General features: G+C 37.1%; 1 protein-coding gene across 1 annotated transcript in view; it reads left to right on the top strand.

Moving 5' to 3' along the window:
- Positions 1-20,031, top strand: part of shtd (anaphase promoting complex subunit 1) — a 989,031-nt gene that overhangs the window by 5,536 nt on the left and 963,464 nt on the right. The window contains exons 2-3 of the mRNA XM_090370159.1: positions 1,112-1,206; positions 8,096-8,172. Of these exons, the coding sequence (XP_090226285.1) occupies positions 1,112-1,206; positions 8,096-8,172 (172 nt within the window). The remainder of the gene's footprint in view (positions 1-1,111; positions 1,207-8,095; positions 8,173-20,031) is intronic.

A 20,031-nucleotide genomic window follows, 5' to 3' on the forward strand; every position in this document is an offset into this window, starting at 1 on the left:
ACATCCTTCTTGAAATGAGGCCTCCAGACCTGTATACAGTACTCTAGGTGTGGCCTGACCATTGCCTTATACAATGGAATAATCACCTCCTTATCCCTGCTGGAAAAATTCCTGTATATCATTGACAATACTCCATGAGCTACTCTTGCAGCCCGTCTGCACTGCTCAGAGAACTTCATATCTGCCTGCACAACCACCCTCAAGTCCCTTTCATTCTCTACCACTGTCAGTGTAGTACCACAGAGTTGATACGTTGCTCTGGGGTTGCTGTTTCCCATGTGTAGTACTTTACATTTGTCAATGTTAAACTTCATTTGCCACCTCTCAGCCCATCTGCTCAACCTTTCTAGATCCTGTTGCAGCAGCATAGTGTCAGTAGTGTCCTTGACAACCCTGCCAACCTTTGTATCATCTGCAAACTTGGACATTAAGCTTGATATACCATCATCAATATCATTTATAAATACAGAAAACAATAATGGACCCAACACTGAGCCCTGAGGGACTCCACTATATCCTCAAAGAAATTTGCATATTTTGCTATTATCAATTTAAATTATTACAACTGTTGTACAATAACTTTTATTACCATTCACTTTATGATACTATAAAAAAAAGGGAAACTAGACTTAGTTTTATAAGTTAAAATAGAAGTTGATTTTTGTGCTCTAAATAATAAATAAATGAATATAACAGATATACACATTACACCAAATATGGGTTTGCACTTCTCAAATACAAATTTCTAGTTGCACAGCTGACTACATATTGACAGATTTTAAATAGGTCATGATATGTTTTTTCTGATTTAATTCTTAAGTTAATCCTTTCTCATACTTTATTCATGGTAAGTGGCATAGTCTAGTTAGTTAAAATAATTCAGTGATAAATATTAAATTAACAAAGTATCTTGAGAATACTTTTTGTTGTCTCCTAAGTAAAATGGTAAGTAATTTTAATAAATAAAAAAAGTAATTGCATGATAGTTATTTCAATTAAAAAAATAGAATAAATATTTTTTATTTTTGGCGTGTCACTGTTAAGGATTAGATTTCAGAATTATAATATATAATTCAGAGATCTTAAACTGATTATGCTTCTTTTTTTTTAGTGGAAACAATTCCAAGTATTTGTATTTTGGATTCATCAAATCTTAATGTGTTTTCCAAAGATGGAAAAGATTATGTTACTTCTGTTCCATTTCAGGTAACTTTTTTGATCGTCATTTGTTTTACTGAAACAGTTATTTATTTTTAAACTCTTGAATTAATTCTGTTGCGGGAATTTAAATATTCTGGTGAACGTCCTTCGTAACAAAGATTGACTGTACACGTTATTAGTTCTTAGTATTCAGCCAACATAAATATCAAGTTTAAAATTCCAAAGAATTTAAAACTTCAAGTATAGCAGAAGGTACTCCCCATTTAAATTTTTTTTGGAAAAAATTGCACTCAATTCATTTAGAAAATTTATCTAATGCAAAGTAACCAAATAAAAATGTGTACACTTTACTTGCATTTGGTTTCAGTCATGGAGATATTTTTGCTCTATTTGTATAGCTTTACCAGAATAGATGAATTCACTATACATTTTAAAATCTGAAACACTGTCAAGGCTGCTGTTTAATTTCAGGATATGTAAATTCCTAAGGCCTGTGATAGACAGTAGCAAACTTTTGGTGCAAAGGGGGGGAGAGAGAGAGAGAGAGAGAGAGAGAGAGAGAGAGAGAGAGAGAGAGAGAGAGAGAGATGTGAAACACGAAACAGCAATCTGAAACAGAGCAGGCTGCACATGCGTGTGGCCTGTTCTGTTTCAGATTGTTGTTTCGTGTTACACACACGTCTTCTAAAAGCATGGCACTGCATTCTCTTCACACAGTCTGGGTACTTGTGCTCAGCTCAATTTTGTGCCTAACACTCCATGGAGAGCTCTGCTCAGAAACAGCCACTTGGAGTAGACTTGCTTAGTTTGCAGCCTTAACACTTCTTTTATTCTTTTGGGTATTAATGGAGTGGGTTGCCCACCCGACTAGATCAGGGATCAGTACCTCATGTAGGATAAACAGCTCTTGCTTCAACTATACAATGAAACACTTAAAACCCATAAAAACAATTACTAAAACAATAAATCCACTAAAACACAAAAAACTAATATAACCTAAGCCATTACAAACTAATATTCTTAAAAATCTTATTAATTAATAATTAATAACTATTACAGATACTGAATCTGGCACTAAATAGGTGGTACATGTCAAAACTTTTGGAATACCCTTTCTTTAATTCAGAGATCATTCCACTTATAAAAATTTCCCCCCCCCCTCTTTCTCTTTCTCTCTCTCTTTCTCTCTCTCTTTCTCTCTCTCTCTCTCTCTCTCTCTCTCTCTCTCTCTCTCTCTCTCTCTCTCTCTCTCTCTCTCTCTCTCTCTCTCTCTCTCTCAAGGTACTCAAATTTCTTTTGGCTGGTGCAGCATAAGCTTTAGGCTTCCTTGCACCATATGGCTAATAATAATAATGATATACATTATGGATTATTGGATCACTTACTGTTTCCATATTCATAATTTTTGCTCACATAGAATTTTTTAATTACTAGGATACCGCCCCTTTAATGGGTCAAAACCCCCTCCTTTTATAAATTTCTGCATACAGTCATGCTGTAAACAGCAAGAATTTTGTGTCTTAAAAAATTAGCATGCAATGAGTGTAATGCCTAGGAAAATTTTGACCAGTATTCCAAGGGAAAAAATTCTGCATACATGAACAAAATTTATATGTAGCTACATTAATGACTGCCGATTGAAAGTTTTATGAAGGTATGGGAAAATTGTCATTATCCCTCACTCAGAAAGATGGACACCACCGTCGTTAAAGTCATCATGAAAATAATGTAAAGCATCATAGCGTTTTTATCAAATAAAGGAATATCACATACTACATACTGTGCACATTATAAGAATAATGTACAGGGTGTCCACAAATCTTTACAAAGCTAAAATTGCATGAATGGAGCATACATGATAGATATCCGAGACCACTTCCAAGTGATAGGAGGATATCTTCAAGTTTTTATTCTCCAATCAAAAAATGTGCATGATGCAAATCATGAGGAAATTCACCAACAAAATTCCATTATCTTGTTTTTATTGTCGATCAGTGGCTACTGTATTAGTTTTTACTTGTATGTTGTCATCCTCTGATGGTGATGTAACATGTTACACAGTCCCGACATTAACATGTATGAATTTCCATTGGCTTTGCATAAAACTTCCTTGAATCAGCCCAATTTGCCCTTGCTGACTTTTGTTTGGCCACTACCTTGGCTGGAATGACTGCACAAACAGGCATCCTTTATGAATTTTCTGTATACTTGGTGGATTTTTTGTAAATTGTGTTCAAAATTTATGCATAACAGGAATGGCAGACTGCAGTTCATTGAATGAAAGTATGCACTATACCTTGGGGTTGATAAATTCCATCATGATTGCAGTTTTGCAATAATGATGCCATCTACTGCAGAGTGCACCTTTCTGATTAGTGAATAAAAACTTGGATATCCTCTTTCAAATCTGAAACCTCTTGGAAGTGGTTTCAGATTTGTATTTGATACCTTATTCACAGTGTTTTTGTAGAGGTTTGTAGATGCAGAAAATCCTCTTGGATTACTTGTCAAAATTATCTATGCAGTTTGTTGGTAGTTTTTTTTTTTTTTTTTTTCTTTTGAAAGAGCTATATTATAGTTCTGTTCAGACTTTTTTTCTTTTGTTTTTACATACCACAAATAGAATTCTGTATACAGACTTACTACAGTACTGTCTGTCTGTCTCTTTTGATTCTGGAAACAGCATTTCTCAATTTGACAATTTCATTGCCTAGCTCAGTGCTGTCCAACCTTTTCCCATACTGGGGCCATATTCAAAGTTAGATTTGTTTTGCATACCGCACTGAGTGATTTGAGAAAAAATTGTGTTACATTTTCCTTATCTTGTTACACATAAAAGGAAGTTTCTATTTTTATGTTACCGTTTTTTTTTTTATTTTCAGGCTATATATAAAAAATATAAAAAATGCAAATTCCCAATACTTATGTGCAACAAATCTGTCAGTGATTTATTTTTTAGATTTTATTAAAAATTATAAAAATATCACTTACTTTTTTTAAATACTTTACTTTTGTTTTTTTTTTTTAAATACTTTTATTTTGCTTTTAAATGCTCACTTTAGAAAATTTCCAGCCTGAAAAGGATCCCTGCTTTTCAATATTAAGGTGATAAATATGATACACCTAAAATTAAAACTGTTCGAAAATTTTATTAAGTACAATACACAATAACATTTACTGAACAAAACTTAACATTTTACGGTGCAATAATTTGGCAAGAGATAATGTGTCACCAGGTAAATAATCATCTTTCATTTGATTTAATATTAAAATAATTTCTTCCAGTTTGTCCATATATGGCACGCATGGCATTTACTTTTGAACACCATCTTGTATCGGCATGTCTCTTCAGGCTGATTTTTATGACTGATGATAGTTTTTCCCATCTGCTAGTAGATGAAGAGAAGAAATTGTACAATGACTGTATAGTTCCGAAAAAATACGACAACATATGCATTAATGCTGGCTGCATGTATGCCTATAAAATTAAGATTATGTGCACAACATGCAATATACCCAGCAAGAGAATTCTCCTTTTGAAATATAGCTTGGACACCTTTCTACTTTCCCGACATATTGGTGCCATAATCGTAGCCTTGACCATGTATATTTCCAATTAATAGACCATCTTGAATTAGTTTTTTCTTAATTTCTGATGCAATTCCCTCTCCCATTTTTTCTGATGTGTGTATGACTGCAACGAACCTTTCTTCAGTTGTATATTTATCGTCTGAAAATTTTACATACCTAATAATTTCCGTTAATTGGTCTTTGTGTGATACATCTGGAGTGCTATCAAATATTATACTATAATATTTAGCCATTTTGATTTCTTTTATTATTTCGCTTCGTACTTTTGTTGCTAACAAATTAATAAATTCATTCTGAATTTCTGGAGATAAATAATTAGTGTGGTGTTTAATATGCCTTTCCAGAGCATTTTTAACCAACGTCAAATTGGCTGACAAATTTTATCAAGTTTAAAAATACGCCACAATTTTTTTCTTTGGTATTGATATTACTAGAATGTCCACAAAATGCCAAATTATTTTCAGCACAGAACAATATACATTTCAATATTATTTTCAATATATGATGCCATTTCGAAATTTCACTTCTTAGTGCTGCTTGTGCAGCGTTGTCAATTAGTCCATCTTTTTGAAGACCCTTTTCTAATAATTTACAATTTGTGAAATTGTTTGTGTGTTGTAATAAATTCTCATGAAAAAGAATGTTTGGATTTTTATGTTTCCAATCCTTAAATCCATCTGAGCTGCAAAGTGGAACATTATTTGTGCCAGATACAAATAAGAGGCCTGGAAAACAGTATATTGCATCTTAGAAATAAAATAACCATTTTCTCTCTTTTTTTTTTCAATACCTTCATTTTTGTATTTCCACAAATTATTGAAATGGCCATCAGTGACAGGATACATGTTTAAGACAATGTTTGGGACTGTTGCACCACAAGAGATCTGTTTTTGTGGGTATTAAAGTTCCATGTGGTCGCATCATTAAAATTCAGACTTACATGTTCCATGTTTTCTAGCAGGGATAAGGAGGTGATTATCCCCTTGTATAAGGCAATGGTCAGGCCACACCTTGAGTACTGTATACAGGTCTGGAGGCCTAATTTTAAGAAGAATGTAGAGCTGTTGGAACGAGTAAGAGAAGGGCAACAAGATTAGTGAATGGAACAAAGGGTTGCTCTTATGAAGAAAGGTTTAAGTTTTGCAAATTACAGTATCTGGAGATTGAAGTGTTTAAAGCCTTGAATGGTTTGAGCATGCTCAATGCTGATGGGATTCTTCCTCTTGCTCGGAGCCGACTGGGCTAGCCGGGTGGGTAAGTGCCTGCCTGGCAACCCAAAGGTCGTGGGTTCGAATCCCGCCTCGGGCTTGGATCAAAGTACTGGAAAAACCTTGGGAGGTGCATTATGGCCACAGAAGCCGATGTGCCAACAACTACCAAAAAAAAAAAAAAAAAAAAAACTTGCTCGGAATAATCACCTGAGAGGGCATAAATTCAAATTGAGGAAAGACAAATGTAGGATAGATGTGCGGAAGTTTGCCTTTAGCCAGTGGGTAGGTTGGTTGGTGGAACAGACTTCCATCCTTTGTTGTGGAAGTTGATAGCCTAAATAAATTTAAGGCTGGGCTGGACAGGTATTTGGAACGAACGGAGGGGTGAAATTGGAGAGTTTTTTTTTTTGGCCGATGCTGCATAATCTTGCTTTCTTGCCTCTGCTAATGCTAATGTAATATTAATGCTACTATCATTTTCTTCTGCCAACTGTTGTTGGTTATTGTCCACACTTTCTAATTTTTTAAAAAATAACTTCAACTGTTTGTGCTTTTTCTTGTACTTCCATTTCAGTGGCATCATCATTTGTTTCATCTTCATTTGGATCAGGTTCGTTTTCTTTGTCACTTTCAGGTTTGGAGTGGCCTATTGTAAGCCAGTTTTGTAAACTAGCAAAATGTTTTTTTTTTTTTCTAATTTCCTCTTTATGCAGTCTTTCTACGCGGTACTGATTTCCACTTTTTTCTTTGGTGGCATGTCTAAAATTAATTTGGCCTTTATTGTTTTATTTAAATTATAAATCACAATATTCACAATTACCTGTTTATATAGCAATCACAAAAACACTATAACTTATTCAGTTTGTACACAATGCACAAATTAGAAACTACTATGTATTCAAGAATGCGCTGATGAAGCAATCACCTGATTGGTCCCTTCAAAGTTACATTCTGGGCAGCAAATAAATCTATGATGCTATGTAATATGTACTCAGATGTAAGGATGCATGCAGGCTTGAATCGCCGTATGAAAATTAATTTTCACCCTTCCCTGTGCTGTCATCTTGATGCAACATTATCGAGGGGTGTCATTTCGTCAGCTAGCCTCGGGTGTCGAAATACCTTGGCACTGTACTGATGTGGCCGACAGGAAAGGGCACTGTACAGTGGTGCCCTTCTCCTGTCGGCGCCCTTGGCACCTGCCCCAATGCCAAGGCGTTCCTACGCCACTGAGTAGAAGTAGATGCTCCATTTCAACCATAAGTGGCTTTCTGTTCTTAGTGCAATTTAAACTAAAAGATGTTAAAGTGACTTTGTTTTTTATATTCATCAGATGTGTTTGGTGTGGTTCGTACTGTAGCTTCATGCAGGCTTAGGTCTCGTCCTATCTTCACTTTGCTGTTGCCATTTTCAAATCTTCTAATCACATCCAATTTCACTTCCAACATTATCACTTTTGTTTCTTTGCTGCATTTTCACCTTTGTTGGCCAATTCCCTCTTTCAATTATCCAATTTTGTAAAATGTCATGTGGGTTTATCACTGGGAGACAAGGAGGCAGCACAACTACATGCTTTGCTGTCTGTGCGTGAACTGAATAACCGATGCGCAGTGACCAGTCAGTTACCGACAGACTTTGAAAGAGATGAATATAACAGATGCACATCACTGATCATGATGTGCACCTGTTATTTAGTAATTTTGTGGACTGAAGTGCTAGCAGCAAAGTTAGTACTTTATGCAATTACTCACATTTAATATACCATGGTAACTGAAATTTGAACTGTGTTTTTAGGGGACTGGTGTTATTTAACTAAACTATGGTAACTGAAATTCGTGCATATCAGAACTGTGCAAAGCAAGTACTGGGGGCATTCCTAGGGTATGTGGTGCCTGGGTGCCAGTTGAAATTTGATGACCCCCTTTAAAATTTTCTTCATATATGTATATAAGTTTCAAGTTTTCAGGCACCCCTTGAATGTTGGCACTCGGGTGCGGTGTACCCCTTCAACCCTCGGGACAGCCCTCCCCTGGCGAGGACTGTCTGTATATATTTTATAATTTTAAATTTAAAGGTAGACAATTAAAATAGTTGTTAGCGGACATTATTTAATACCATTTTCAAACTGATAGGTATCTGAAATATGGGTCACCAGATATGGACTTCTGCTTGAAAGGACTCTTTGCGATTTGGAATCTAATATGGAAAGGTAAGAAATGGTTTTCATTCAAATAAAAAATGGTTTAAAGGATGAATTATACATTAGATTAAAAAAAAAAGTTGAATTAATAGCCTCAAAAAGATGTAGGCATATTGCCATCATAAATATTTAAGCACATATTTATAGTTGAACTTAGATTTTTTTTGTCTTTAATTAGTATGTTTTGCTGATAAAAGATGGTATTAGTTGATAAAGCAAAAGTAACATGATATCCATAATGCAAAATGTAAACAAGGTGGATATTTGAAGTTGCAGCAATATATTTGAGAGTTGAATAATGCAAAGTAATTTTAAAGTGCTATTGGTAATCCAAGAATGAATGTGAAGTTCAAATTCAATGGAGACATGAATTTTTCACAAAACTACCATCACAAAGAACAGTTTCAAGACTCCTTGGTAAATTTGAGATTTATGAAACTGCACAAATGAAGATCTGAGAGACACTGCTCATCAATGGGTGAGGAAAATTCTGATGTGGTGTTGCAGTGATTTGTACAATGGCTGTGAAAATCTGCAAGGCAAGCTGGTTATGAGGCTGGAAACAGTAGAATAAGAGTACACTGTTTTCTCATTATGTGCAAATTTTGTATGCAGATTGCTATGTGATATGAATGAAGGTGATCCCAATTGTCGAGTTGAGTTTTTGTCAATGTTTAAAGCAGTGTTTGAGTTTGGTGGTACAGTGAACTCAGAGTTTAAGTGATGTAATTGTTTGTATTTGTTCTCTGGCAATATTTATATTTGTTCCCTGATAATTCAAGCATTCATGCAGGTAAGGCAGTGAATTTATCATGATTTACAGTCTGATGTGATCTCTTATCCAGTTATATTTGTTATACTCTGCTTTTACCTGCTTTTGCTTGGAGAGCTAGTTGTAGAGCTTGTAACCTGAGTATAAATTCAATACTTAGGGTGAAAAGGGTAACCATAGGTCCTTTAACCATTGCTATAACAGAACCCTTATACTCAGACCCTCAAATATGAAATGTCACAAGCAAAGAGAATCAGGAAAGATGATTCCACATTGAACGTATATCTATTACTTTCACTAGCAACTAAACCTCTTAGTAGCCTATTCCGATTTCTTGTTCGGAAGAATGTAGAGCAGGGGTGTCAAACTCATTTGGGCTGCAGGCCATTTCCCATATTAGTGTACCTCGCACACGACCTACAAACCTTGCCATTGCTAAGTCTAAAGATGCTTTTTAATTGCTCAGTCGTTGCTTGTTGCTGATTGATATTCACAGCTGAGAATGTACTAATAACTAATTGAAAGGAAATAAAAGTCTGAATAAACAACAGAACGAATAATTGAAAGCAAGTTTATTCCAGATAATACAATATTTCAACAAGGGAATATACATGAAATTAGGTAATCTAGCCCTTTTTTGCCAGACACTTGACTCCATTTGCTTGTCAACCAGCTTCACGAAATTTGGAGTCAAAGATTGAGAAGACACAACTTTCATTATGGAAGAAAGATTGGCATCAGTTAGCCTTGATCTGAGGGCTGTTTTGTTAGCTTTCATACACGAAAACAGTTGTTTGCATAAATATATGCTCCACAAGTAACATTGAATTTGTGTGGTAAACTTTCTTATCTTTGGATATTTTTGCCCTAAATACGAGTAGATTTTTGGGATCCCAATTTCTCAGTATTTCTCTTTTAAAATTGAGTCAATCTGCAGATCAGTTAGTTCCATTTATTTGGAAATTGGAACTCTCTCGACATTAAAAGAAAAAGGACCCACGAAAAGAGAAAAATATCCTTAGTGCTCCTTGAAATCTTTAAAGCGCCTATTAAATTCTGTCACAATATTTTGAAAACATAACTTTGACTCTGATTTTTCAACTGTTCACACATAGAAAAGTAAGTCAGAGTACCCTCTTTTAATTGATTTTACCACACAATCAACTTTTTTTTGAAAACCAGCCAATGCATCATGCATGTCTGTTATCAGCTGATCTTTCCTTTGTAGTTTGATGTTTAGATTGTTTAGGTGACCTATAATATCTACTAGGAAGACCAGATCTTGTACCAAGACTGATTCTTCAGAAGCGATACATCCTGACCTTTCACTTTTAGGAACAGTATTATTTCTTCCAAAAGTAAAAAAAACCTCTTTAGTACATTGTGGCAAGATAACCAACTCTGTGTAGTATGACAACTCTTCAAATTAATTTTCCAAGTACTTGAGAAGGAGAGCAAACTGGCAGTGATTGTCCTCTGGACCAGATGAAGTTCACAGTCCTTGAGCACATAGTCCATTTTCAGTATTTTCGAACACATAACCTGTTGATGAATAATGCAGTGGAAAGATTGCAATTTTTGTTTGTCCAGATACTTGTCCTTCAGTTTTGCCTCTAGTGTTGATACAAATCCTTTGACTTTGCCCGTCATTACTGGAGTGCCATTGGTAGTTACAGCCACAAGTTTCTTGAGAGGAAGTTTATATTTCTCCAGAATGCTCTATGTGACATCACAATGTGTTCCCCAGTAGTAGGTCCATGATGGGAATCATTTCCAAAAACTCTTCAGTTACTTTCAAATTGTCATCGCAGGCTAGAAGAAATGGTGCAACTTGCGCCACATCTTGAATATCGTTATTTTTGTCAAGTGCAATTGAAAAACATTGAAATGTTGCAGATGCTTCTTGCAGTTGTTCACACAAGTTGTCTGCTATCTCAGTTATCCTTTAAGCCACTGTGTTTATTGACAACGACATTTCTTGGTACACTCACATTTCCGGGACAGATGTTTTCAGCTTCTTTTATCATGCATTACTTAACCACGGAGCCTTCACTGAATGGGTTGGAATGTTTTTCCAGTAAATAGATGATTTCATAATCGGCTTTCACTACTGATCTCGTTAATTTTTGTAATTACATTTTGCTGCCTTTGAAGTGAGTTCTTCATATCCTTTAGTTTTTTTTTCTTCTAATTTACCCTCAAAGTGGGAAAATTTTTCTTTGTGAATTGTATCATAGTGTCATTTAATATTGTACTCTTTGACGACACTAATTGATGCATTGCAAATAATACACACAATTTTACCTTTCACCTCTGTGCAAAAGTACTTAAATTGCTATTTTTCTTGGAATTCTGGTTGGCTTGGAAAGCGACATCCTCAGAATCACATGTATATAAGAGTCACAACATAAAACTGCTTACTGACTTCATTAAATGGAAACGACAATGCAAATATTAGTTCACTCGCATTATGATGTAACCAACTCGAACAGTATGCAAGCCGCAGTAAAACTAACTGTCAGCACGCAACACAATTGCTTAAATAGGCAATGGAAAATTTGGAAATTGCACAATCACAGAAAGCAGTAGACAGCAGTGGAAAGAGGTAGAAATGCATTTAGAAATGACATTATTTTTCATGGAGGCAGCACATTCTAACATCAGCTGCAAAAAAACCTTCCATGAGCCAAATGTGGCCCGCAGCCAGCCAGTTTGACACCCCTAATGTAGAGGCTGTAGCAGTTACCCCTAAAATATTTAGATGACTCCATTCTGGGGATAGTAGTAACGGCATGTGATGCAAGAAAGCAAGTGTATGAGCTTGTGCAGCATCAGCCAAAAAAAAAAAAAAAAATCACACCTTCCCTCCAAATGCTTGTCCAGTTCCTCGTTAAATTTATTCAACCTATCAACTTCCACAACGATAGATGGAAGTTTGTTCCAGCAATTAACCATCCACTGACCAAAGGCAAATTTCCGCACATCTGTTCTACATCTGTCCTTTCTTAATTTGAATTTATGCTCTATTAGGTTCGTAATCTGAACAAGTTTGTTTATTATTTGGTTTTTAGGAGCATCAGCAACTAAGGCCATATTGCTCCGGGGATATAGTGGTGGTCATCCCATGACCTTTCCGCATCCTCCGTATTTGGTGGTCATGGGCTCGAATCCGGTCTAATCAAGAAGCGTGTGCTACGCACTGCTGCTCCTGCCCACCTGGCTACGGAGGCGCCATCTGAACAAGTGGAAGGATCCCATCAGAATTCAGTGTGCTCAACCCATTCAAGGCCTTATACACCTCAGTCAGATCACCGCACAGGTGCCTAGTCTCCAGCCAGTCCAATTTGCAGAACCTAAGCCATCTCTTGGTAAGAGGATCCCTTCATTTCCTTCACCAATCTTGTTGCCCTCCTCTGTACACGCTCAAGAAAATCTACATCCTTCCTAAAATGAGGCCTCCAGACCTATACGCAGTACTTAAGGCATGGCCCTGACCATTGCCTTATACAGAGGGACAATCACCTCCTTTTCCCTCCTAGCAAAATTCCTATATATCATTGACAAAACCCCATGACCTGCCCTGGCAGCCTGTCTGCATTGCTCAGAAAACTTCGTATCTGACTGCACAGTTACTCCCAGGTCTTTTTCATTTTCTACCACCTTAAGTGTAGTACCACACAGTTGGTACGTTTTTCTCTGGGGTTACTTCTACCCATATGCAGTACTTTGCATTTGTCAAGGTTAAACTTCAGTTGCCACTTCCATTCCTTCAGTTCCATTCCCTTGAACAGTTTGTTTAAGTGACTAATTGTTTGTTAGTAGTTAGCCCATCTGCCCAAATTATCTAGATCCTGTTGCAGTAGCACACTGCCATTGCTGTCATTAACAACCCTGCCAACCTTTGTATCATCTGCAAACTTCGACATTAAGCCTGATATACCTTCATCAATATCATTGATAAATATACAAAACAACAGTGGACCCAACACTGAACCCTGTGGGACTCCACTAATAACATTAGTCCACGAAGAGCAGCGCCCATTGATTACCACCCTCTGTCTTCTCCCACTTAACCATCCTTTTATCCATTGTAGCAACTTACCCTTAATACTATTCTGCTGCTCTTCTATAAACATCTATAAACATCTCCAATTTGTACAAATTGGAGATGTTTATAGATGTTTCTATAAGGATCTCCTTATAGAAACATCTAATTTCAACCATTCCTGGCAACCGTGAAACAAACTACTTTTAGGCCTTCCACCAAGTAGTTTGTTTTTGTTACCCTGCACAAAACTTTGAATAGCTTTAAAGAGGTGTCATGTAAGACCTCCTTGTCTTTCTAGGAAGAAATTATTGAAGAAATGAAAGCACATGTCATCCATGCAATAAACATATTCTAACATCAGTATTCCTAATTTCCCAACCTTAGTTAAAGCAGGCTACATATCATATAAAGATTCACCTATATACTTCAAATCTAATTTGGTTAGTATTAGTATTGGCAAATAATGCAAGAAAGCAAGCTTATATAGCATCAGTCAAAAAAAAAAAAAAAAAATTCCAGTAAATTTCATATATTATCTGTCCATTCCCTTGAACAGTTTGTTTAAGTGACTAATTGTTTGTATTTGTTCTTTGGCAATATTTATATTGGTTCCCTGATAATTCAAGCATTCATGTAGGTAAGGCAGTGAGTTTACCATGATTTACAGTCTGATGTGATCTCTTATCCAGGTAAACAACTAGATAAGACTTTTAAGCACTTTTACAACATCTAATGGATGCTTGTTCTGGCAAATACCACTCAGTAAAGACATATTTCCTATATCTGTCCTGCACCATCCTTCCCCGATTTGAATTTTTGACTCGTCATGTGTGAAGTCTCAGCAAGAGGAAGAATTCCATCAACACTGGGCTAACTCAATCCATTCAAAAGCTTAAATATTGCACTCAGGTGCTTAGTCTCCAGATGATGCAATTTGCAGAAATGAAGCCTTTCTTAGTTAAGAGCACTCTTTTGTTCTCCACACTGATCTCGTTCTCTGCATCTGTTCCATCAGATTCACATTCTTTCTAAAATTAGGTTTTTCAGACTTTTGTGCAGTAATACTCAATTATATCCTGACTCAAGTGTATACAGGGTGTTTCAGTTAAACGTTTCAGAACTTCTAAGAGGGGTAGGGTACATCCTGACAACTCGAAATCATATAGCAATGTGGGGTCGGAAATGCTTTCCTGAAGCGGTGTTGTACACAGAAGCACCATAAAAAGAAAAGAGACCATAAGTGAGAAATCGTTTTAATAATACATGAAAAGAAGCAAAAGGTACATGGATTAAAGTAAGTGTTCGAAGTTTCTTCCACGGGCTACAATGCACCCTCACATCTCCGACGCATGGACATCCGAACATTCTGGAATACTCCAGGTGAATTTCGAATTTCTTCGGCAGCTACTGCGATTCTTGCAACCAGCTCCTCAGCATTGTCAACAGGGGTGTCATAAACTAGCGATTTCATATGACCCCAGAAATAAAAATCAAGACATGATAGGTCGGGTGACCGAGCAGGCCAACGCACGGGACCACCACGTCCGATCCACTGTTGACCAAATGTGACATCCAGGTAGTTACGAACATCTCCGCTATAATGGGCAGGGACTCCATCGTGTTGGAACCACATTGTCTGTTGCGTCGATGCAGAAATCTGTTCATCTCTCAAAAGTTGTGGCAATACTTGCTGCAGAAAGATCAAGTAGATAGGTCCGGTTAGACGACACGGTAACAGGTAAGGTCCGATGAGGTGATCTCCCATAATACCGGCCCATACATTGACCGAAAATCGAATCTGTGCTGCATAACGTCGTATTGCATGCGGGTTCTCAACCGCCCAGATATGGTCGTTATGCGTGTTGAAAATTCCTTCCCTTGTGAAGGATGCCTCATCAGAAAACAACACTTCAGCAGGAAAAAGGGGATTTGTAGCACATTTTCCAAGGTACCACTGTGCGAAAGCAATACGAGGTTGAAGAAACTTCGAACACTTACTTTAATCCATGTACCTTTTGCTTCTTTTCATGTATTATTAAAACGATTTCTCACTTACGGTCTCTTTTCTTTTTATGGTGCTTCTGTGTACAACACCGCTTCAGGAAAGCATTTCCAACCCCACATTGCTATATGATTTCGAGTTGTCAGGATGTACCCTACCCCTCTTAGAAGTTCTGAAACGTTTAACTGAAACACCCTGTATAGTGCCTTGTACAATGGGATAATCGCTTCCTTGTTGGAAAAATTCCTATATATCATTGACAAAATCTCATGAGCAGCCTGTCTGCATTGCTCAGAGAACATCATATCCAACTGCCTAATTACCCCCTCTCCCTGGTGTTTTCATTCCCTGCTCTGAGTGTAGTACCACACAGTTGGTACTTTAATCTGGGATAACTTCTAACATTCGTTACTGAAACATAAATATTTCGTAGATAACACTCGTAGATTTCGTAGATAACACTCGTTACTGAAACATAAATATAGCTTTATAACTGTGTTGGGATACAAGTTTAGGATTTAATTTTGTACTGAAATTGAAATTTTATTGAAAGTAAATCGAAATCATGACTCAAACCAGAGCAGCAAAGCAAAAGGCTCAAGCTAATGGGAATGCTGTGGCTCAGGGGAGAACTGAGGGGGGCAGTTGCCCTCTGAATCACAGCCTTTTAAAATGCACTATTTGCTTGATGTTTGCGGAGCAGTCAGGTATGGGACATGACACTGCCATCGGAGATGTCTTTGTATGTGCGTGATGTGCAAGGAGTGTAAGGAAATCAGGCGAAAACTCAGCGTTGTTATGGGACTATATGAGAGCTTGAAGGACAGGGTGGATGCCCTCGAAGGATTACAAGTGAGGGGCCCATCAAGCTCTCAGTTGCCCACACCAATGCCAGAGCTTGCACTTGGTCATCGCGCAACACAGTGGCAACCCCCAAGGCAGAATGCGCTGGTCCCAAAGGAACTAGTGGTTGTTGGTGACTCTATTGTCAGGGAACGGGAAACATGCTTTGTAAAAAGGATAGGTGGAACAGAACCAGGGTCTGCCAGGGGCAAAGGTTGATGACGTTGTAGAGCAGATATCATCTTTTAAGGGCACAAAAGGTGATATAGTTGTACACATTGGCATTAATGATATTAAGAGTAGGAGACTGGCGGAATTACTTAACAAGTACAGGTCACTGATGAAAAAAAGCCGTGTATTAGGGTTGAATTTGAAAGTGTCTGCAATTCTGCCCAGACACGATAGGAGGGAGTATATGATGAGAGCCCTGTCGATCAATTCGGCCCTGGAAAGATTGTGCAGGGCTCAAGGGGTAGAATTTTTTTTCAGCCTGGTCTGTACTTGTTAACAGGAGAGAATGCTTCAACAGGGATGGGATACATGTAAATAGAAAGGGTGCAAGAATGTTTGCTGATGCTATCGAGGCAGTTTTAGGGGGGGTCGGAAAACTTTTTTTTTATTTTTTTTATTTTTTTATGAGAACCCAAAACACGAGAGGTATTAGAATGTATAGTACTTAGTACCGTGCTTGGGTTGGAGGTTGAGAAGACGAAAGAAGATATTTGTTGATATTGATCTTGAACTTCTGTAGATTGTAATTTTCAGGAAATACTTATGAAGGAAGGTTGTTCCAGAAAACGGCAGTTGAATGAATAAATGAGGAAGATGAAAAGTTGGTTCTGTGGGTTTGAGGTTGGACAGTAAATGGATGTTGGCTGGTGGCGACACATGTTCGGACTGTTTTGAAAGAGAGAGAGTGGAAATTATAGAAGCCAATTCAGAAGAACAGTGCCCATGGAAGTATCTGTAGAAGAGGCATGCAGCAGAAACAGTACGTCTATGTGAAAGTGAGTGGAGAGACTCTGTTAGAGATGAATCATTAATTAACCTCTGCCCTCTTCTGAATGGAATCAAGAAGCCTGAGAGAGGTTTTAGGGGCACCACCCCAGATGTGGAACAATATTCCATGGCAGGGCGGATTTGCGATTTATACAGAGTGAGCAGCTGTTTGGAAGAAAAGTAACGCCGAGGGCGGAAGAGAAAACCAAGTTTTTTAGATGCACAGGAAGCAATGTTTGTAATGTGCTTGTGCCAAGAGAGATTAGAAGTCAGGGTAATCCCCAAAAGAGATATATCATTTTGCCTAGAAATCGGAGTGTCACTAAAGATAAGCATAGGAGCAGAAGAATCCTTTTTGCGAGATATAAGACAAGACTGAGTTTTAGAAGGGTTGAAATCAACTAAGTTGTGTTTGCCCCACTGGAGAATTACCTGAAGATCGGCATTTAAGGAATTGGTAGCAGATTTTCGAGAAATTGAAGCTGATTGAGCAGGACAAGGTTTCTCAAAATGGAAAGTGGAATGCAATGTGCTATCATCGGCAAAACTATGGATAGGATTTCTAGTCAATGGAAGAAGGTCATTAATATACAAGAGGAAAAGAGTGGGGGAAAGAACTGAACCTTGGGGGACACCGGCATTACTGGAGAAGTTAGAAGACAGAGTACCATCACCCTCAGTGAGTGATCAGAGAGAAAACTGGATAACCAATTACTAAAAACAGTTTACACTAAACAGGGACATGACGAGAGTCCCGTGACATGATAATAGTGTGTTTCCATCTTAAGTCATATGAAGGACTATCATCCTCAGATTCAAAAATTATTTTTACACTTGTATGTTGTTTTTTTCTTTGTAATCTATGATAGGTGTGTGTTTGGTAATCTATTCAGGGACATTCAGGGAGAAGTTAGAAGACAGAGAGCCATCTACCATCACCCTCAGTGAGCGATCAGAGAGAAAACTGGATAACCAATTACTAAAAACAGTTGGCAAACCATAAGATGGAAGCTTGTTTAGAAGACCTTTATGCCAAACACGATCAAAAGCCTTTGAGATGTCAAGAGCAACTACAGGCATACCTCGGTTAACGTTACCTCTGATAACGAAGCTTCGCTATAATGAAGTCGTCAATTTCAAGCCCCATTTAACATAAAAAAAATATATTCCAGTTTAATCACCTGAAATCTAAACAAACTGAAGAAATTATGGAAACCTTTGGGGCTTCTCGTGGTTGGTTCGAGAAATTTAAAAAACGGGCCAGGATTCATAGTGTAAAATTAACAGGAGAAGCTGCAAATAAGTTTCCAGAAAAACTAAAGGAAATAATTGAACGTGAAAATTTTCCAAATTTGGTGTTCAATGTTGACGAAAGCGGTTTGTTCTGGAAACGGCTACCAACAAAAAGCTTCATATCTATTGAAGAAAAATCAGCTGCTGGGTTCAAAGCAGCCAAAGACCGTTTAACGTTACTCTTTGGATCAAATGCCTCTGGCGATTATAAATTAAAATTGTTATTAGTTTACCATTCAGAAAATCCGAGGGCGTTAAAAGGTAACATAAAAATGAATTTACCTGTAATATGGAAAGCAAATAGAAAAGCGTGGGTTCCCAAGGAGTTATTTACTGATTGGTTTGTTAACCACTTTTGTCCTGAAGTAAAACGGTATTGTCAAAAAAACAACTTTGAAGAAAAAGCTCTTTTGTTGTTAGACAATGCTCTGGGACATCCTACTGATCTTAACACATTGGACACATGCATTCCTGTCAAAGTTGTGTTTCTTCCAGCAAACACAACTTCCCTGATTCAACCATTGGATCAGGGAGGAAAAGCATCATTTAAAGCTTATTATCTGCGTCGAACATTAAGCAGTTTAACTGAACTAGAGGATAATGAGGAAATGACAGTTAAAACTTTTTGGAAAAACTACACCATTAAAAACGCAATTGAAAACATTGATAGTTCTTGGAAAGAAGTCACTAAGAAATGCTTAAATGGAGTTTGGCACAAAATATGGCCAGAAGTTTATTTATTTATTTATTATTTAAGTTGTACTAGAAGAAGAAAATAACATCCAAGAAATTGGAAATGAAGTTATCCAGATGGTTCAATCAATAGGTTTCGAAAATGTCAAAAATTTATTGAATGCAGAAGATAATGGTTTTTCAGTGGAAGATTTAGAAAACCTTGTTAGCAATGAAGACGAAGTTAAAGAAGTTCCTGCCGAAAAAGTGTTAACAACCAAAGATTTAAAAAGGTGCTTAAATGACATTGAAAACGTTAAATTTTTTTAGTGAAAATGATCCTGATTTAGGAAGAAGTATTATTGTTAAGCGATCAGTGTTAAATGCAATAACTCCGTATAGGCAATTGTTAAATGAAAGAGAAAAAAAGCATAAACAATCAACTTTAGACTCGTATATTAAAATGTGATTTCCCTTTGTATGTAAGTTGACTGTTTATTTAATAAAACTCTTCTTTGTCCAAAAAAAAAAAAGCTTTTCATTTTCTTTACGTACGAACGTATCCCTATTCTGGCCATAGTATTTTTACCTCTGAAAACGAAGTTTCGCTTAACGAAGTAATTTCGTGGAACGCATCCTATTCGTTATTCGAGGTATGCCTGTACTTGTGTTTCACCGAACCTTCCATTGAATTAGTCCATAAATGGGTAACATAAGCCTGAATATCACCAGTGGATCGACACTGACGGAATCCATACTGGCGATCGTTGATCAGACGGAAGGTTTCTAGGTAGTTTAAGAGTTGGCAGTTAATTGATTTCTCCATTACTTTAGAAAGAGTAGAAGTAATTGCAATGGGAGGTTAATTGGATGGGAGGGATTTGTCACCCTTTTTAGGAACTGGCTGGATATGAGCAAATTTCCAAGCAGAAGGAAAAACACCTTTGGAATAAGAAAGTGAAAAAAGGCGGCAAAGAATAGGAGTAAGTTCAGGAGCACAGGTTTTGAGAACAAGTGGAGAAATACCATCAGGACCTGGAGCTTTCTTAGCATCAAGATTCATCAAAATCCTTCTGATATCCTTTTGACGGAAGACCACAGGAGGCATTGAATGGGGCGTGTTAGGAATGGTGGGAGGTGTTTTACCAAGATCATTAATACACGAGCTCGAAGAAAAATGGGATGCTAGCAGGTCAGCTTTATCATTGGCTGAAGTGACAACAGAACCATCTGGTTTGG

Source organism: Mastigoproctus giganteus, chromosome 3 (assembly GCF_048544385.1).
Source record: "Mastigoproctus giganteus isolate SK-2022 chromosome 3, ASM4854438v1, whole genome shotgun sequence".
Classification (NCBI taxonomy): domain Eukaryota; kingdom Metazoa; phylum Arthropoda; class Arachnida; order Uropygi; family Thelyphonidae; genus Mastigoproctus; species Mastigoproctus giganteus.